The 20,407-nt window shown below is 37.2% G+C and overlaps 1 protein-coding gene across 1 annotated transcript; it reads left to right on the top strand.

The window, feature by feature from the left end:
- Positions 1 to 357: 357 nt before the first annotated feature.
- Positions 358 to 18,883, top strand: LOC145765972 (structural maintenance of chromosomes protein 3-like). The gene is made up of 29 exons (XM_082577625.1): positions 358 to 481; positions 1,840 to 1,954; positions 2,713 to 2,780; positions 3,039 to 3,110; positions 3,570 to 3,649; positions 3,752 to 3,830; positions 4,741 to 4,851; positions 5,564 to 5,746; positions 6,113 to 6,295; positions 6,724 to 6,908; positions 8,469 to 8,682; positions 9,088 to 9,216; positions 9,986 to 10,060; positions 10,307 to 10,447; positions 11,028 to 11,156; positions 11,286 to 11,374; positions 11,862 to 12,111; positions 12,253 to 12,396; positions 12,598 to 12,747; positions 12,910 to 13,026; positions 13,522 to 13,630; positions 14,024 to 14,166; positions 14,500 to 14,604; positions 15,049 to 15,184; positions 15,703 to 15,779; positions 16,199 to 16,354; positions 16,793 to 16,956; positions 17,387 to 17,507; positions 18,469 to 18,883. The coding sequence occupies exons 1-29, from the start codon at positions 467 to 469 to the stop codon at positions 18,538 to 18,540; spliced, it is 3,612 nt and encodes a 1,203-aa protein (XP_082433751.1). The 5' UTR covers positions 358 to 466; the 3' UTR covers positions 18,541 to 18,883.
- The last annotated feature ends 1,524 nt before the right edge of the window (positions 18,884 to 20,407 follow it).

The raw sequence follows: 20,407 nt of genomic DNA, 5'->3' as shown, positions 1-20,407 counted from the left end.
CAGAGTTGAAAAGCATTAATTTTTTTGTGAATTTCTTTGCTGTAGGTCCAACTTTCACTTCCATATGACATGACTGGTTTGATGTAACAAGATAGAAGTCTCAGTTTTAATTGTAAATTTATTTCTCCTCTTAAAAATTCCTTGCATTTCCAAAATGACGCTTTTGCTTGACCGATTCTTCTTTTTATATCATTGGTGCATCTTCCATCTTGTGTAATGAGGGACCCTAGGTATGTGTATGTGGTGACCTGATCCAATTGGGTCACCACATTGGATCAGGGTTTCACAAACTACCCGTAGGTAGTTTGTGAAACCCATCATAAACCTTAATCAAAAAATTTGTCTTGTTTTTTTAGAGTTTTTTCTTTGTATCAATACAATTTCAGTCATTTTGTGTTTATGGTGCAAGGATAACGTGCAAACTAAAAGACTTTAAATGTAAAGATTACCTTATATCTTCAAAGCAATGCACATAAAAAAGGTAAATGAGGCATTTTTGTTCATCACATCTATGTAAGTTTTATGTACACAGTTTACACTTTCTTGAAACAAGTTACTAAACTGTAAATTCATTATGTTATAATGTAATATATATATAATTTACATAAGAATTTTAATTACTAGCAGTGAATAAAAGTTCGATTTTTATGGAATTTTATGTAATAGGGTCACATCAGTAAGCAAAGCTTTTCTGCACTTTTATTTGGTTTATTTATTTATTGGTTTATTTATTGTTTTTGTCTCCACATATACTAATCACTACTAATTCCTAAATTTATTTAGCTTGGATCATTTTTGAAGAGTTTTACTTAGTACTGATCACAAAAAATCTGAAATTTTTCAAGTTTGGTAATTAAAATCATGGGTATATACTATATGTAATATTAGCGGGTTTAGCATACGGTACTTTATTTCACACAAAATATAACATAATTAAATAAAATAAACTCAAACGTTTTCGACACGTACGTGTGTCCTCATCAGGAATTAAATCTGCAATACATAAAATGAAAAATCGTAAGATAAATTTGACTATGCACTGTAACTGTAACGACACTCTGGACTGAAAGCACAAACTGAACAAATGATACGAGAATGATTGCGAGTAAATTATGCGGTGGGAAACAGATCACGTGAGGTGTAGACTACAGGCATTGGACAAAACAATTAGAACCACACAAAAGGAACGATGAGCCACAGGCGAATAACTGCCGGTTGAGAGATTGATTGTTACGTTTGATTCTTAAGGCTTCCATGATCTTAGTCTGAAAATCAGATCTGCCTCGAGAGATGATTTTAAATTGGTCGATCGAGACATTGTCAGTGCACGTTTCACAAGAGGCGATGTGCTCTTTAATTGCACTTTTAGTTGTTAGGTTTGGGTTTAAGTGCTCCCCGGCCCTTGTCAACAAATGTCTGGTTGACATACCAATGTATGCCTGGTTTGCGTCACGCAAACAACTAAATTTATACACAACATTTGAAGAAAGAGCAAAGGGGGTAGGCGACTTCAATTGAAAATATTGGTGCACTTTAAATGTTTTATACACAGGATGAATGTCACATGAAAATTTCTTTTTTATAAGTTTAGCTAGGTTTTTCGCAAAGATTGTTGAAATCTTTTCCTAGGTAGGGTATATTAATGAAATAACTAAAATCTACTTCTTCAGGCGTGTCTTTTGGTTCATCAGCCATGAAGGTGTTTAAGACTATTGAAAAAGTGATTCTCTATGGTTCAACAAAGCAAACTCTCTACCAAAGCTTTATATGTAATATGTATCAGAAAAAATATGCCCATTGATGTTTGCAATATGTCTAGGTGTTATTATTTATTTTCAGGTTAGCATCCAGGGATTTAGAAGCTATCGGGAATCAACTGAAATTGAACCATTTAGTTCCAGACACAACATCATTGTTGGAAGAAATGGATCAGGAAAAAGCAATTTCTTTTGTGGTAATTAGGCTATAAAAATAGCTTATCCAAAATGATGCAGTTCCAAAGTACACTGGATTTTAATTTATTTTATAAGCTTTGTTAAAACATTTCTCATCACAAAGTCAGCTTTGCATGTTGTTTTCAGTTACACATAAAAACTTTGCACTGATGTAGCTTATGTTTAAACAAGAAATTGTTAGTGGAACATAACAAGGTTGAAAGACTCAGCTCTGCTGCCAATACTACATAGAAAAAACTTGGTGCAGGTATATCAATGACTAATTTAAACAAAGAAATAGACTGCACTAGGCATGATCATTTAACTCACAGGATGTGCAGTTGAACCTGACACTTTATAGCAATTTTTATTGAGTGCACCACTGCACCTCCTTCACACCACAAACGTTGGTGACTGGCGCTGTGTTGCTGGTTGAAATCTTTGATGATTGTCTGAAACTACCAGGAATCTTCTTCAATTCTTTTTCTTTAATCTTCTTTATCATAAATTCCTTAGTCTAACGATTGCACAGCCAATCTTATAAATATGCATTATTATATAACTTCCAAGAGTAAATTGTAGCAAATGCAAACAAACTGCTTAATGCAGGTAGCAGAGCTAATAATTACAAAAAAAAACTAAACTGGCTAAGTCATGCGCTCCCCATTCCCCAACCCCAAGGTTTCATGCTGGGTGCAATCACCAGGCGCAACACTTAACCATGAAACCTTAACATGAATTTGTATTATTATTATTACAACATGAATTTTGTTTTTAGCTATTCAATTTGTGCTAAGCGATGAGTATAACAACTTGCGAGCCGAACAGCGGCAACAACTTTTACACGTAAGTGACTATTAAAACATATGAGCATTTCATATTGAAGGCATCAGCAATAATAATATATTGCTAACAGATTATTGTACATTGTTGGTGTGTAAACATATCAATTTTTGACATTATTTATTCTCTGTTTTTCTACATATGAATACCGAATAATCTAGTTGTTTACTTCTTTGATGCATATTTGCATATATATTTATTCATTTTATAGCATTCATGGATAGATCTAATTTCTAATCTTTATTGATGTGTCTTTTGCAGGAAGGGACTGGTGCAAGAGTCATTTCTGCCTGTGTTGAGATTATATTTGATAATTCGGACAATCGCTTACCTGTGAGCATCCTTGCATGAAAGTTTCATGGTTACCATTGTATAATGTATATTGTTAAAAACAATACTAATAAAGCACTTCAAATTAGAAACTTTACCAATGCCAAGTTGCTGATACTTTACTGCTGATTTCATGATGATGTAAAAGTGCAATACAGCACACTTTAGTAATGTGTACTGTATACACTATAATATATTAGTGTACACTACAGTGTGCTCAGTGCACTTCACTAAAAGCACAGTTAAAACCTTCCTCTGTCTCTTCGCTGTGCTAGAAACATTCAGCAATGCATAGTAGGCATTTTATAAAGTTAAAGTTAGCATTACGTGATTTACGTTGCAATTCATGCTGAAAAACTTATTTGACATATCGGTAAATTTTGTTTAGAAATGTGCTCAAATTTTTTGTGATACGCAATAGATTTGTTTTGATATAAGATTTGTGTACCATTTATTTTCCAGATTGATAAGGAAGAAGTTACGTTACGGCGGGTTATTGGCTCTAAAAAGGATCAATACTTTCTTGACAAAAAGATGGTTACGTAAGTAAAATTTGATTCATTGTGCATTTCATTTGTGAATTGATCATAAAAATTTGTCATCTTGTTCTTTTAATACAAAAATATTTCTGTTTGTTTCAACAGAAAAAATGATGTTTTAAATCTTTTGGAATCAGCAGGCTTTTCACGAAGTAACCCTTACTACATTGTAAAGCAAGGGAAGGTAAGAATTAATACTTTCTGATAACTACAACTATGCATGCAAAAAGTTATGGTGGTCATTTTTTGTTGCATTAGATATAGAGACGTGAGTCGGTTTTTTGTGCTCATTAAAAAAAAAAACAAGTTTTACGAAAATAAAAAAACGACGTTTTTTTGCACCAACAATCTGTTGAAAATTTAAATGTTAGAACAAAGTTTGTACTTTTGCTTCTCTGAAATATTTGTTCTGAAATAATTAAGACATCGATAAGTTATCAAAATAACTCGTCACTAAACTCTTCATTAAAATCTTCTTTTGACTTCACCAACGATCCAAAAGGATGCACATTGCACAATGTGATAAAATAATCAAAAAAAGTATAACGTATCGTATCACACTAAAATTGGCAAATTTAAGTTTAATAGATTTAAATTGAAAGAACTTGAACTTGTCAAGTTAGTGTGGTTATGTCTACTTTTTTTATCGATAAATTAACCTGTATCAGTCGACTAGACTGTAGATTCAACAATTAGACTTTAAAGAACATCAAAAGGAGGACTGAGGATTGTTAACATGGTCACCACTGAGACCGAACAGTCCTCATCATCGGTAACACTTGAAGTTGGGTGGTTCATTGGTACCATTTGCTGAGCATGCGACCACACTTCTGACTTACAGAACTTAGTCAAAACTGCAGCAAACTAATTGATAATATATACATAAGTTATTTTTGCAGTTTTTTGTTACGATAAATGAAAACACTTGTTATTTGAAAAAATGTATGAAACGATTGGAAATAGTGTAAAAATGAAATAAAAAAAATAAAATAGATAAAAACAAAAAGAAAAGCTTAAAAAAATGTTTTAACCATCCCTAATTAGGCATAAATGAATTGAAGTCTGCTTAGAAAACTTTCTTTTAAATATTTTAGATCAATCAAATGGCAACTGCTCCGGATTCTCATCGCCTTCATCTTTTGCGAGAAGTTGCTGGGACAAGAGTGTATGACGAACGAAAAGAAGAGAGTGAGCAGCTTATGAAGGTACACTGGCTACTCTTCGGTCATTGTGAATTTGTTAACACAGAACTCTATGTAGTAGCGTTGACCTCTTATCATATTTATGTCTTCACTCCTTCTCAACCTGTCACGTGTGCAGAATCTTCGTTGCAAATGAAAATTGTACTGTCGAGCCATAATAGTCTTCCATTGCAATTTGCAAGATACTGTACTCTGCGTGTACTTTTGCGGCAAAGGAAGACACATAGGGCCATAGGCGCGGTGCATACTTTATGGTTTCAGTTGACGTTTCTTTGCCCACTCCTTGCCAGTGGTTTGTACAGTGCATGTCCGAGGTGTATCACTGATATTTTTTATGCTTTGTGTCGTGAGATATTATGTCAATGTTAGTGTTCTATGTGTCTATATTTTGAAAGTTGTGTGCCTATATTTTTTCTCTTCTGGTTGTTTTGGAAAAATGGCTTTCTGTTAAGCACTAAAAAATCCACTCATCCAAGTTGTGAGTAGAAAATTTTTACAGGATTTTATCATATAAAATTCAAAAAGCAAGAAAATATTTTTAGCATCCCATTCATCAGAGTAAGAAATACAACCAAGGGTCCAAGATTTATGGTAAAAAAAAACGACGAAAACTTGAGTTTTAAAAATAGAACCACTAAATTTTGCTCGGTTTTACTGCAATTTTCCCCTCATCGCGTCCTAATTCATCACGTGACTCCGTACGTTACGCGCAAAGGAATCCGAAACGAAAAACAGCAAGATTGAAGAGCTGCTGACAATGATTGAAGATCGGCTATCTACATTGAACGAGGAGAAAGAGGAATTGGCACAATATCAGCAATGGGACAAGACCAGAAGGGCACTGGAGTACACCATCCATAATCAAGACTTGAATGAAACGAAAAACAAACTTGATCAGGTGCTTCCTTTAATTTCTTTGACGAAGTTGGCCAGTAGTTTTTCATGTGTCTGCATTTTGATTTTCTTTCATTTCTGTCTGTTCAGTTGGTGAAACATTGTGCCATTCATCCAACCAACAAAACTTGTCGTTTTCTCGTTGATTCAACGTCTGTAAACGTTCATAAACGGCATTCATGAACGATTTGCTGAAAATTTCTGCTGTAATGTTTAGAAAATCAACTGGCTAATGCCAACGGGCCACGCCTGATAGATCTGAGCTGTATTATCTTTGGCAACGAAGAGCGAACATCATCATCATTGTACAAGTACCGGTAGTTTCTTTACCTGTTTCTGGTTTCACTAACACGCCATTGGTTGGTTGCAGCTTGCAAATAAACGAGAGAACAACTCTCTGCAAACCAAGCACTTGCGAGGTCAGCAGGAAGAAGCTCAAAAGCGAACCAAGGAGTTCCAGAAGCAGCTGAGCCACATCACTTCAAGAATGAAGCAGTCATTGGAAGAGAAGGAACAATATTCAGGAGATAGACAAGAACTCATAAAAAAGAAGGTATATATAATACTTTCCTCAGATTCTTAGATTTCAGCATGACCTACTTGACTTGTATTTTTGTGGTGATAAAAGTACATGTGGTTATGGAAAGTTGTTGTTTCGTGTGCTGTTTAACCGTTGCGAACCATACAACTATTCTTAGAATGCAGCAATAAATATGAAAACATGTTTATGTATACCGTACATAATCTGATGATAGACGTTTAAGCAATCAATCAACAGTACCCTAACTCTGCTTTTTAGCGTACCGAGCTTCTTTTGCTTGGCCTACCATGACAGACCACGCTTCTTGCAAAGCTAATGTTATTTCTTTAAAGCTGTTCCCATTTGGTTGACTGCAACCATGGAATATGCATCTGGGTTGTTTCTGAAGCAGGCTCGTCTAACATGCTTATAGCTAATTATCTTTGGAAACTTTTCAACAGGCCCACCTTGAGTTGATGTGTGCTGACTTAGCGGAGGAGTTGCAGTCTGACCAGCAGTCAATGAACCAAGCCCAGTCTGAACTGCAAGATCTACGTGACAAGATTCTGGGCAAGACAGAGGAAAAGGACAGGATTATTCCTCAATTTGAAGAAATGGTGACTAAAGAAAAAGATACGGAGAGACGGTGAGGGAAATAATGACTCGGCGTATCTGAAATACCTTGACTTTTTATCGCTTCTGTTTGGTGGCTTTTTTATTTTTTAATAAGTTTAATTTAACAATGAAATTAATTATTTGAAACAGGTTTATGGCTTATTGGTAATCGAACCAGGATGAAAATATAAGGTCCCAATCTCACTCATCCTCAAGAATGAGAAGATGTTTTCATTATCTTGAGCCTTCAGCGCTAACGAATCCAGTTTCGTTCTTCGGTTGCATTACTTTCAGCAACTACGCCAGACATGTGCAACCGTCTGGCCGCACTGCGGCCCTCCATGTTGCTTTGCGTGGTACTCAGCATAATACTGAAAATGTATATTAGCCATCACAAATTATGGGTCCACGTCTTTTAGCCGCAGACATTTAGGCGCCTGCCAAGTTGGTGCGCACACTGTGGCGTCTGGATATTAAGTGCGGGACACTTTGGCGCCCGGTCATTTAGGTGCTATTTGGTGTGTCAAATTTATCAGAAATGCTTGATTATGCGACAGTTCTCCCCGCTGTGTTACAAAGTGAATTTCACTTTGAAACACATCAGTGTGCAGTGCCTGACTGCAAGTAGCCTACAACGTAGAAACCACTTTGCAAGCTCTTTTGTTTGATTAGGTGCACGAGGTGTGAGGATAAAGATTTTTATTATGCAATAAATAAAATACGGAATGCGCAATTAAACACTGCAAATACTAATATACGCCAAAAGCACAATAAGTAGACAAAAGGTAAGTTTGAAAGTTAAGGTCCCATGTGGAAGTTGCAGCTTTCTCCTCGAAGATACTCCCACATTGTTTGACTGGAGTCGCCACTTCTCACGACGGAGCGATTTACTGAGGTAAACAGCCTTTCGTCAGCATCTTTGTACTTTCTACTCTTTGCTGGCGGTGCATATCCAGCATTCTTTTGCTTCTATTTTCTTTCTATAAAAGTTGATGCGGCCGGCTGGATCATTCTAAGTTTCGTATTAAAAAGGGTTGCACATTCCTGAACTACACCCACTCAAGTTATTGCTAGAGTTGAACCAGAATTGCATGTTGGGAAAGGGAGCATCTCATCTGCTACGCCAGCACACGGCCCCTATTGAACTATGTGCTGTTCAACAAATCTTTGTTTTCTTTTTTTCACGTATTGAGCAGCATCATTTCTGTCATTGAGATTGCTATGCAGTCAATTTCCGCCAATGCTTTATAGTTCACGAGCATGCTTTTTCTCTATTCAGAATCATATTCAGCCTTCGCTTTTTTTAAATTTTTTTTTTTTTGTCTGAAATCCGTATGTCAGATTTATCTTAAAGTTTTCATTTTATTTATATTGCAGATTTAAGTAATTCTTAATGAGGACACACGTACGTGTCAAAAACGTTTAAGTTGTTTACCAAAGCTTTATCAATCTGTATATCAATAGCAATACTCCGACGAAATTATACAGATTCTGTCTTTAATCAATTGGACTCGTTCGCACTCCAATTAATCTTTTATAACAGTTGGCTGGATGCACATAGTTTTTCTTACATTTTTAAACTTTGTTTCAGACTGAAGATATCTGAGCAGAGGCGAAAAGAATTGTACGCCAAGCAAGGCAGAGGAAACCAATTTCGTAATCGCGAGGAAAGAGACTCATGGATTAAAAACGAATTAAAGACTCTGCAGAGAGGGATCAGGGACAAAGAAACCCAGATCTCAAACTTGCAAGATGATATTGACGCGACTAAACAGAACCAGCAAACTTTAGAAGCCACTGTCTCAGTAAGTTTGAGTTCGTGTTTCAAGATTTATTTGTGTAATTTATTCACCTTTAGTGCAATTTTACATTTTTTACGTAAAACCATTTCAATACGATTTTAAACGAATTGATTTTTGAGATAAATAGATCAGATGAAAGATTTGAGAAGTAATTGCGCAACCCTGTTCTAGCCGTTTAAAGAAGTCGCCCTAATGAAACGTTAGATGTAAAACAGCGATCCTTGTTAACGTGGTAGTCTCGCTTGCCGCTATCAAAAGCACAACTTAAATTTTTAAGTTATTTTTTCCCCTTCATGAGCTGTGTCTTGCAGGCAATTGTGAGAAATATGTCTGTAATTGTGAGAAAACCTTCAAAAAAATTTGTAGCTTACGTTTACATACCAAGTTATTTTGCCTTTTTTGCAACAGGAGAAAACCATTAGCATCCAAGAACACAAAGCCAAAATGGATTCCCTTTCGAGAGAATCGCTCAACTTGAAGCGTCACAAAGACGAACTGCAGGGCCAGCGTCAGCGTTTGTGGCGTGCCGAAACCACGGTAAGTGGGTGTAAAAGTTCATCCTCTCGATAGGACTATGCCTTGTTTTTACCTTGTTCGGTGCCAAAGCAGTCAATAAAATATGTGCAGTTATAATATTATGTGAAGTCCGTTGAATCTGCAACAATATAGTAATCATAAAAGTAATTTGCGTTCTTCTGGTGACTATTTACTAGGTTACCTCCTGATGTTAAAGATGATAACTAGCTTTTGTATTTCCGACGTTTCGGCAGCCTACTGGTTTTAGGCAGCCTACTGGTTTTAGGCATTCACTGCATTCAGTTTAACCTCTAGGTGTCTTGTTGCGTGTTTTAATTCTGATTCTTGCTGCTTACTTTATTCATTTTATCAGTACGTTTTTGTGTTGTGCCATCGTTGCTGAACAGGTTGTGTTAACCTGTTTTAGCCACCTTGATAAAGTCAGTCGTGCTGACTGACGAAACGTCGGAAATACAAAAGCTAGTTATCATCTTTAACATCAGGAGGTAACCTAGTAAATAGTCACCAGAAGAACGCAAATTACTTTTATTATAAAATGCCTGGTGAACAGTCTCTCTCTGTTTTTAATATAGTAATCGTTGACGTTTCGTAAGCAAGCGAAGTTGAATTTAAGCAACTTTTAAACAGAGAGAAAATCTTTTTGCTCACACGCAAGCCCCAGTAATGATGTTACAATAAGCAGATCCGTTTCACAACTAACAAGAAGCTTCAAAAACTCGATTTGCTGTTGTTTTTTTTAAGATTCAAACTTGCAGAGTTTTACCTCCAGATTCAACAAGAAATGGATAACATCAGCTCTGAAATCAAGACAAAAGAGCATACATTGAACTCTTTGATTGGAAAGGTAAAACCACCTGAAACAATCGTCGATAATCTAAACTGGTATTTTAAATGTGACTGTTATGAGTTTTCACTGGTTTTTTAACGATTTCCAATAAAAACTCATTAAAATCAATTTAGAAAGTATTTATTCAACTATCTGTATAAATTAGTTAAAGTTTGATACTTTATTTATTTTTGTTTCATCATTTTTACCAGTAACTGTGCTCCACCGTCACAGCGCCAACATTTAGTCAATTTTGTATTCCAGGCCGCATTTCACGGCATTGAAAGCATTTACAAGGTACGAGAATCATTCCGCCAACGAGGCCAAATGGACTTGGTAGATGGTTACAAAGGAATGCTTATCGAAAACTTCAGATGCTCAAAAAACTTTTACACTTGCGTAGAGGTATACATGAAACTTTACAATTGCACAAGGTTTCCACTAAACTTTTAGGAAGGTTAGCTTCAAACAACCCTGTGAGTACACAGACATCGTAATGCTGGCTATGGTATTGAGTACTCAACCTTGTGCTAAAAGCCAGGTAGAGCTCTTTATACCAAATACATCAGATTGAGTTTTTTTTTTCTACTAACGTCTACAGCCTGTTTCACCCTTTACTGGGGATCATCAGAAAGTCCTTAACCAACTAGATTCTATTTGAATAAGGACCTTCTGATGGTCCCAGTTAAGGGTGAAACAAGCTGTAGACGTAGAGGTTATAAGAAAATAGTAACTGAATTTAATGTAATTTGCTCTGCTTGCCTTTGAGCACTTTTTGCAGTATTAATAGCATTTATTATTTATATAGCAAATATATTTAACAATTAACATTATAACGGTTTGTTCATATTGTTGTGCAAGTGGTCGTTTAAGTTTTGCGGTACCGACTCAGCGATGTGCTGTTTTCTTGCAGCAGTGCCTTTATTTTGCGTCGTATTTTTGTCATTGAATGTACTTTTTTTCTCAAAACGCCTCATTTGATCAGGTCACTGCCGGGGGAAAACTGTACAATCATGTTGTGACAACTGATCGAATTGGCACCAAGTACCTGAACGAAATGAATCATCAAAAACTGCCCGGAGAGGTCACATTTCTACCCCTCAACAAATTAGAGGTAACCAAATTTGCGCAATGCGCATCTATCCAGAGTTTTGCATCCTTGAATTTCTATTAAAGTAGAATTTCTCTGCTTTTGGACCAATCACAATGAAAGTGACACGTTTCATTTGTGATCCTTTTTCAGGTCAGGAACATAGAATATCCTCAAACAGCGGACGCCATTCCAATGATAAGTAAAATGCAGTATGGAGAGGATTACGAAGTGGCGATGAGGTAGCCTGTTTAAGATGATTTGCTGCACTTATCACAATTATCACATGCAGGAGCTTACCAATGACGTTACAAGTTTGAGAATTCTTTTAAAAGCAATAAAGGGGTTGCTTGGCTTCTGTGTGTTACCTCAAGATAAAACTTCTAAACAATATAAGTCATCATCTCTTTAAGTTTCTTGTTTCATGCGTGGTATATGTATAATTGTATACATATTACCAACCGTTCTGATGACTCTCATTCATTTCATAGACATATCTTCTTCATATGTCCTTATATCGCACTCAATCAGCTGCTCTTATAATGACTAAAAATCGATTATTTTTTAGACACAACTTATGTTTTTTTATTAACCCTACCAAGCTTGACATCTTATTCAAGCAAGGTGGATATCATCTAAATCGTATGTTCCGAGATGTTTTGGCGCCTTTTGTAACACTTTTTGCAACTTTAAATTAAAACGTTCAGGCAATGTGAAAACACGTTGCAGATACGTGTTCGGAAAGACATTGATTTGTCGTTCGATGGAGGTCTCCACGCAGCTGGCTCGTGCGCACCAGCTTGATTGCATCACTCTTGAAGGAGATCAAGTTTCCAGGCGGGGGGCGCTCACCGGCGGTTACGTCGACAACAGAAAGTCAAGACTGGACCTGTACATTGCAAAGGAAGATCTCAGCACGCAATTGACAGAAAAAGAACAGGAATTAACAAAGAATAAAGAACAGCAACAGAAACTAGAGGTAGGTTAATATTTCTAATAAAACTTGGTCAGAGTTTGATTCTATTGCAGTATTCAAACGTACATTGTTTTAAATAACTTCGCAAGGTTCTTTACAGTGAATTTCGATACACAAGTTGTGATGTCGATTAATATACGACAGGCAGAGAGCACCGGTGTCATGGATGAACTTCAGAAGCAGGAGACCCGGAACAAGAAGAACAAAGACGTCTATGACAAACTGAAAGGAGACCTCCGCATGATTAAGGAACAACTCCAAGCAATGCAGCGCGCTTTGGAGCCAAAGGTTTTGATTCGAAATATTTCTATTATCGTGAAATTGTTTTTGTTCATTGCGGTTGTGAAGAGATTTAATGAAGACTGTCACAGTGTCACACCTGCTTGCCAATCGTATCGGAAGTTAAACAAACTGAAAAAATTGCAAGCGAATTAAATCTACTGGTACTATCTTTTTAATTTTCAAACTTATCTCGATTTCTTCTTAAAGGAACGTTCACTGGCGAGCCTGCAGACTCATTGTGAGGCCCTCAAGTCGACCAAATCTTCACTGGAGGAAGAAATGGGGACAGATTTGCTCTCCCAGCTTTCTAGTGATGACCAAAGCGAAGTCGATCGTTTGAACGATGAAATAAAACAAGTCAGTAACAATTGTTTAGATTGTTACGTCACACCGTTTCTGTTTATGTCTATATTCAAGTGCTTGTATCTTAAAGCAATGTGGTCGTTAAAATTTCAGTCTCTGAGATATGCTCGCAAGTGCTGTTTCTGTTGTTTTGTATATCAAATTCTTTCTTTTCAGCTGACAGTAATGCACAAAGAGGCGGTGCAGCAACGGGTCCGTCTGGAGAGTAAAAAGACCAGCATTGAGAATCTTCTTGAAGACAACTTGATCAGGAGAAGGGACCAACTGATGCAGGTTAGACTTACTCGCATGTTATAGTCTTCAAGCGAGAAAATTAAGTTTTTCTGGCTATGGTCGAACACACAACTGCGTTGAATAAGCCGCCTTGGCCTCGTGTTAATAATAATAATAATGCTTGTTTTTATATAGCGCTGTATCCATCGCAGAATATGTTGCTCCTCAGCGCTTTACAAAGCAGACGGTGTCAATGCAGCCGTATAGAGGCGCAACTGAGTACATTATTACCCGAATCCATTCCATTGCTCAGTGCCAAGCTGAAATTAGATTCAGCACCATTTTTAAAAAGTCTTTAGTATGACCCGACAGGGTATCGAAGTTGAATTGCAGGCTGAGGTGTGATGTTGTTGCTTTTTTACTGACCGTTTAATTTTAGCAATTTTCGGCTTATCTGCAATATCTCTGCTCAAAAAATATAGCTTTACTTTTAAATCTTGGTTGAGCTACTCAATTTCAACAACATCTCTAAACATTACGAAACATTTTACCCAGGAAATGCAAGAGTTGTCGGTTGACGTGCGTCAGCAGAAATTGCAACAGAGCCAGAATGACCACAAAAGAGCCGAGGAGCAACTTGAAAGCACTGACGCTCGCTTGAAAGGTTCTACACTTGGCTCCATTTTCTAAGTTGCGTTTTACAACAAAGTTTTTAAGCCACAGTTTGTGATAACTAGTACGTCACAATAAAATTGTTTTATGATATTTGTTACATTTCCTATTGATCAAAGCAGTTTAACAAATATATTAAAACGGTCTTATAATGTACACTACAATGTACATTAGTACTGCACTAGTTATCACAAAATTGGCTTACCTTATTGAATATGGATAGTAGCTCTTGTATGAAATCGAAATCGGTAGGATAAGTATTTGAACGTTTACTGATTTTGTATGGGAAGTTTTCTGGTGACATAGATTCAATTTAGGAGACTAAACTTTCAGAGGACAGTGTTTTTTATGTTTCAACAAACTTGATTGATGGCTCCTCTTGCAGAACTGGATCAAGAGATCGTCGGGATGGAGCGCGAGCAAAGCAACCTTTCTGCCAAAGTGGAGGAGTACAGGAGCAAGGAACGAGAGTGGAGGGAGAAGATCTCAGACGACTCGAGGGAACTTGAAAAAGCGACCAACAAACAGGTCTGTGACGTCAAAGGTTAAAGGTCGCCTTCTAATCAACCTTCAAGATATCATGATCGGATGTCTAGCCGAGCGTTTGATCAGCGTTCTGAAGATTGTCGGTTCGATTATTACTCAAAGCACGTGGTAGTGTCTCGGAAAAACACTTGCTTACATGCTTGAAGTTGTAGAGTCTAGACAATTTACACAGCCGAGGCTACAAATGCTTCGTGTAAATAAAAAAACGTCACTATAGGTTTGTGGACTTTTACCTTAGCTATGAACTAAAACTGCTTCCTGTTCTTTATACAATTCTTTTGTTTTTTGTTCAATTTTTTTCTCTTTTTTTTCCAGAGCATGCTGATCAAAAAGAAGGAGGAATGCATGCGAAAGATTCGTGATCTTGGCTCTCTTCCTCAAGATGCCTTCGATAAATATCAAGGACTCAGTCACAGACAAGTAGATCTTTGTTGCTTTACTAATGGCTTCATTAGTGGTTGGAAGACAGTATTGACACTATACATTACAATACATCTACTGAAAAGTACTGCAATCAAAATAAACAAACCCTAAAGTGTAGACTGTAGAATTTAACTCATGTTCAGCAAACGTTTCTAGAACTAGACTGTTTTCATCTTCAGTGCTTATTTCATCTATGGAATCAAAGGTTTCATGCAATAGCTCTGAAGATAACAGTCTAGTTCTCGAAACGTTTGCTGAACATGAGTTTAGTATCTGCGTTTTTTGTGCTCTTTATATTTTGATTAAATTGATCAAGCGTTGTAACCATTTTGCATCTAGTTTTTGTGAAAGCTGTTTTTTATCCTTTATTTAGTGTCTTTAAGTGGTGTTGAATTACTAAAATTCAAACGATTTGTCGTTGTTAACGGAAACATTTGGCAGCTCATGAAACGGTTGGACGAGTGCAATCAGGAACTGAAAAAATACTCTCACGTCAACAAGAAAGCTCTTGACCAGTTCGTATCCTTCTCCGAGCAGAAAGAGAAACTTTTGGCCAGAAAAGAAGAAATTGACCGAGGTGAATGTTGTTGTTTTTTTTTTGTTTTTTTCTTCAATCGAAAGTAATTTAATTGCAACACAAAGTGAATTATTTTGGTTCAGTCACATTCAGCTCAATTGGATATTCTCTTGACGAGCACAGTTTTAGTCAGTTTTATACAAATAAAAAAAAATCTTCATTTAATTTTCTTGCTCATCTCTTCCCCGTAGTAGCTTCATCAAAAGTTGGCTTTCAGACATGGCTTGCTTATCGTTTGATAGTTCAGTATCTCCCTCCATTGTTCCTTCACTCATCAGATCATATTGCCCAAATGATCTAAACGCAAGGTGGTCATTAAACACGGCTTCTACTCTACCGAAGACACAGCAGTACAATGCTATCCCATGCCGAAGTGATTTGTAGAAATCGAATTGTAGATCAATTTCGTCGATTCTGTTTATTTTCCACGACATCCACACCATTGGACGAACTGTGGGATAGTAGTGGTGCGAATTCCCGGAACCTATGGTTAACAGTTGTGCTCAATGTCTTTGTAGGCAAGGAAGCCATCATACAGTTGATGGAACACTTAGAGCATCAGAAATATGAAGCGATTCAATTCACCTTCAGACAGGTAAATTTAACCCAATATCTGAATCAGTCCAACGTCTGTAAACGTTGAATTAATGTAAAAAGGACTGGTTTGCTTTCTGGGTTAACCTCTAAGAACTGTTATCTAATTGGAATAAAGTTTAGCGGTCATCTCTAACGTGAAACACAGTGATTGAATGCACACGTAAACTTTTATATGGGTGTTACGTTTTGATTATGTTTTTATATGTTTATTTTTGCGAATCATAATGTTGAGATCGGGGAACAACCTCACTGTTTTTAGCTCATTGTAATACGAAAATAAACCAGCAATGGTTTCTTAGGCGAAACTTGCACGAAGAAGAATAACAAAGTATGGATACTGGATAGTAACGTTACATCCAGCATCCATATACTGGATGGATACTGGATGTAACGTATTTCTACTTTGCCATTTTGCAGGTTTCCAAAAATTTTAGTGACGTTTTTGTGAAGTTGGTTCCCGGTGGGAAAGCGACGTTGATCATGAAGAGGGGTGACACCCCCTCGGAAGGGGAAGCGCAATCAACCGAACAGTTGGCATCTATCGTTGATCACTTTGTCGGGGTCGGGATCAAGGTAGGCTATAGGCTAACATGTGATTGTTACCAAAAGCTGAATGTTTCATAAATTCAATTGTAAGTCATTGTGCGCAGTTTTGAAGTAAAATGTGTAATGGTATTGGTATAAGACGGGGTATGAATATTCCGTGGTAGTCGAAGGTTGTTCGGTTGGTGTCACAAACACCAGTGGCATTTATCTGACCACTCATCAAGGTTAACGACATATTAGAGAATTGCTTATTGTTGCTTCTAATAATCTTTGTCAATAAACTATTATAAGACATACGACAATCTGTTGCAAAAGTTTAGAAAAGCATTTCTGAAAAAGACAATCTTGAATTTGTTATTGTAACTTATCGATATTAATGACTAAAGTTGAAAGGCTGACTAATGACTATCCCGACGCGTGTTTGTGTGCAAACATTTCTGACATGCCAACACGTTCTCGCCTAAGGTCTCATTCTCTGGAAAAGCGGCAGAAACGCGCGAGATGCAGCAGCTATCTGGTGGCCAGAAGTCGCTGGTGGCGCTGGCATTGATTTTCGCCATCCAGAAGTGCGACCCTGCCCCATTTTATTTGTTTGACGAGATTGATCAGGCGCTTGACCCCGCCCACAGGTATGTAGATTGTAGAGTTATGTTCAAAGTCATTTCCTATACAGCAAAATCCATCTGTTTTGCATTGATTCAACGTCTGCAGACTTTAAATCAATGCAAAAAAGACAGATTTTGCTGTTGTTTTGTTTGTTTTTGGCTTGGAAAACTACATTATTTTAGCGCATTTACAGTGTGGCAAACTAATATATATTATGTTAAACCACATCCTGAATGTTCGATTGAACTTTTTTGGGTTTCAACACCATAAAAAGGAGGATTCTAAAAACCATCAGAAATCTTTAACTTACTTTTCAACATTTCATTCACCCCTCTCTTGACGACGTTGAAGTGTATTTTGCCACTCGAAAAATTTTCGTTGTCTTTCAACGTTTCATAAATCGAGTTATGTTTTTTACCAACCGTCAGTGCTTGATCCTGCATTATCTTGCAGGACATCGGTGGCGAACATGCTGAAAGAACTGAGCGCAACAGCCCAGTTCATCACCACCACGTTCAGACCTGAACTGCTTGAAGCTGCTGATAAATTCTACGGAGTTGTATACAGAAACAAGGCACGTGCTCTACAATAATTTACATGTCTTTTAAGCGTTGACGAAATCAGTTCATCTGGACCGGAGCTTCCCAACTTTTTTATTGTACGACCCATTTTAGAAAATAGTTGTCTAGTGGGCCCACAGTGGGCTGTTTACAGTGTAAACTAATTAGCTTTTAATCTATTTAGCGACGCTAAAATTACGATTTCTGACCCGGTTTGGGATCGCGACCTATAGTTTGAGAAGCCCTGATCTACACTTAGGGGTACCAACTTTTTTGACACAGGGCGATATGACTTATGAGACATGCTCGTGGATTAGACAGTAGATACCCATTTTGATTAACACAGTCTACACTGCATTCGGCCCATGAGACGTAGTTTAGTGACCCGTGAACCAGGGCTTTGGAGCCGGAGCCGTGCATTTTCAACAAAAGCTGGAGCTCTACTTGAAATTCAAGTGGAGCTGGAGCCAGTTGTTTGAAAAATAACTCCGGCTCCGATGTATTTTAAAAGATGCTACTATTATTGGCTGAATTCACATAATTTCACAGCAACCCTTCACAAAATTAAGAAAATATTTGTGTAATCAGACGTCGAATTAACGAATACATTGTGAAACGCAGTTCCGCATAACATTTTGATGAAAGTAACCTTAAATTTCATAAAGTTGTGCCATTTTTTAGTAACAGTTGTGACTGCAGGCAATTTTAAATTTTAGAAATTAAATTGATATGTTGTCATTATTTTAATAAAAGCACTTTTCGGTGCCTGGAGCCGGAGCACTGGTATCAATATTCAATAAGCTCCGGAGCAGGAGCTAATTTATGATAAAAGAGAGCGCTGGAGCTGGAGCAACTTAACATTTACGCCTGCTCCAAAGCCCTGCCGTGAACCAACATAGTTTTGCCGTGAGCCTGGCGATCTCATAAAAAGAAATGTTTTATGTTAATCTAACGTTTCATTAAATCTTTCCTCAGGTTTCCATGGTGCGTACAATAACCATTGATGAAGCCAGGGAGTTTGTAGAGGACGATCAAGTACATAACTAAGATGTTCCATTCAAGCTGCTCAAAGACTTATTTTTATCACCGATCAGACGCATCATGTCCCTGAAGTATCACACTGCCGCATGAGAAAGCCCAGACAGCAACTAAATCGTTTTACTTTGATTCAACGTCTGCAGACGTTGAATTGCATCTTGATTTTGCAAGTATTTGCCACTTTTTGGTCGACGTCGGTTTTTTGCAGTGAAACTAAAAGTGGCTTGAGTGGAAGCTGAGTCACTGGATGCGCTGTCAACTGGACTTGTTTTCAGTTACCGTCTTTGTTTCAAATGTTGTTATTGGTTAAGCAGACTTTTGTACAAATAAAGTTGGTTTAATGCGCAGCTCGCTGGTGTCTGAAAGTTTTTCTAAAATTTACAGTGTTAGCAAACAGGCTAACAGAGTGGAAGGTCTGTGCGTCCTGGATGATGAAACCAAAGACTGCCTGCTCTCTAGTAGCCTTCCAGTGTAGTCCAGAAACGTTTTCAATCTGGTGTGATAAAAAGATAGACCCTAGACCAGGGCTATTGAACTAGCAGACCACGGTTCAAATCCGGACCTTCTGGGTGTTGATGGTGAACCTCGGGATTCTTGAAGAATAACCTCATTGCAACGTTTAAGACCCTCTTTAAATATACTTCTACTGGTACAAGTTAAGCAAGCTACAGTAAAAGCATATAATATTTATAGGTTAGAGAAAACATATTTTACTATTTCAAAATCTTTTCTCATCCCAGCTTATGTTTTATGTCTTTGTCAGTTCAAGCTTTTTTTGCTTAAAGAATGCTTTTGGCTATATAGGCTAGGCTAAAATGAGATAACTAACTATCCAGTTTAATTCAGTGACAAGCGATGTGAGGCACATTTGAAAGGTAGCTTAAGACAATACGCAGTTGAGAATAATGTAAAAGTTCAAAACTAGCAATAGGTTACGAGTAAGGCAACAAGATTTTTACATAGGCTATCTGCAGTAGAATTCGCCTATAGTGACACCTGAAGGGACCGCGGAAAAAGTGTCACTATAGCCGAATTTTACTCAACTGTTGCGTATGCAAACGGGACTTTGCAACAGGTGTCACTATAACCCAGGGATATCTAGAACAACGGGATTGCTGACTTTGCAAATTTCGATAAAGCGATGGACACTAGAAGGGTCAGCGCTGTTAACGCCCGAAAACGAAAAAGGCGAAAGCGCGTGTCAATTACGTTGTTGAGAAGTCTCCTTTTCTAGATATCCCTGCTGTGAAGCTAAAATAAGGTCTTGAAAGTGGGCACTCCTAAGCATCTTCCCTAGCAACAACTAATGGCTGGCCTTGTCTATAGCCTAACTTAAGATCATCATTTTAAAGCAAACTTTTGCTGTTAGTCATCCAAGACTATTGAGTATTGAACACAGCTTTAGTTTTCATATTTAATTGATTATTGCATCACTTTTGGGCAAGTTTTAGTCATCAAAAATAGGAAATAAAAAAAACATGAAAAGAAGTAAGAAAATTCAATTTCGTGGTAGCCTATTGCTAAACAAAGAAAGTTGGATAAGGTTGGTTGTAAGTCTAACAATGGTGGTAGACTTGATGAACTGTTACTGTAACACAAGTGTAACCTTTCCTGTAACACCAGAAATCCATCCAACAACATAAGATCAAAGCCCTTTTTGCCAACCTTCTACTTCAGCAAAAAAAATTAGGAAAACAAGACAGTGGCAAAATCTCTGCGTATTCAGAAATCTGCCAAATACTCGACAAGTTTTGACTCGACAAATCAAGAAAAAGAAGCTTTTACACATCCAAGGCCAGGAGAAAAACATTAAAAGCATTTAAGAAAAAATTACAAACCCAAGCAGATGCAAAAAAAGGGTCTACTTATGATAAAG

This window comes from Aplidium turbinatum, chromosome 3 (genome assembly GCF_918807975.1).
Source record: "Aplidium turbinatum chromosome 3, kaAplTurb1.1, whole genome shotgun sequence".
Classification (NCBI taxonomy): domain Eukaryota; kingdom Metazoa; phylum Chordata; class Ascidiacea; order Aplousobranchia; family Polyclinidae; genus Aplidium; species Aplidium turbinatum.
The sequence above is the reverse complement of the archived record's forward strand: the minus strand, read 5'-3'. Positions and strand labels throughout refer to the sequence as shown.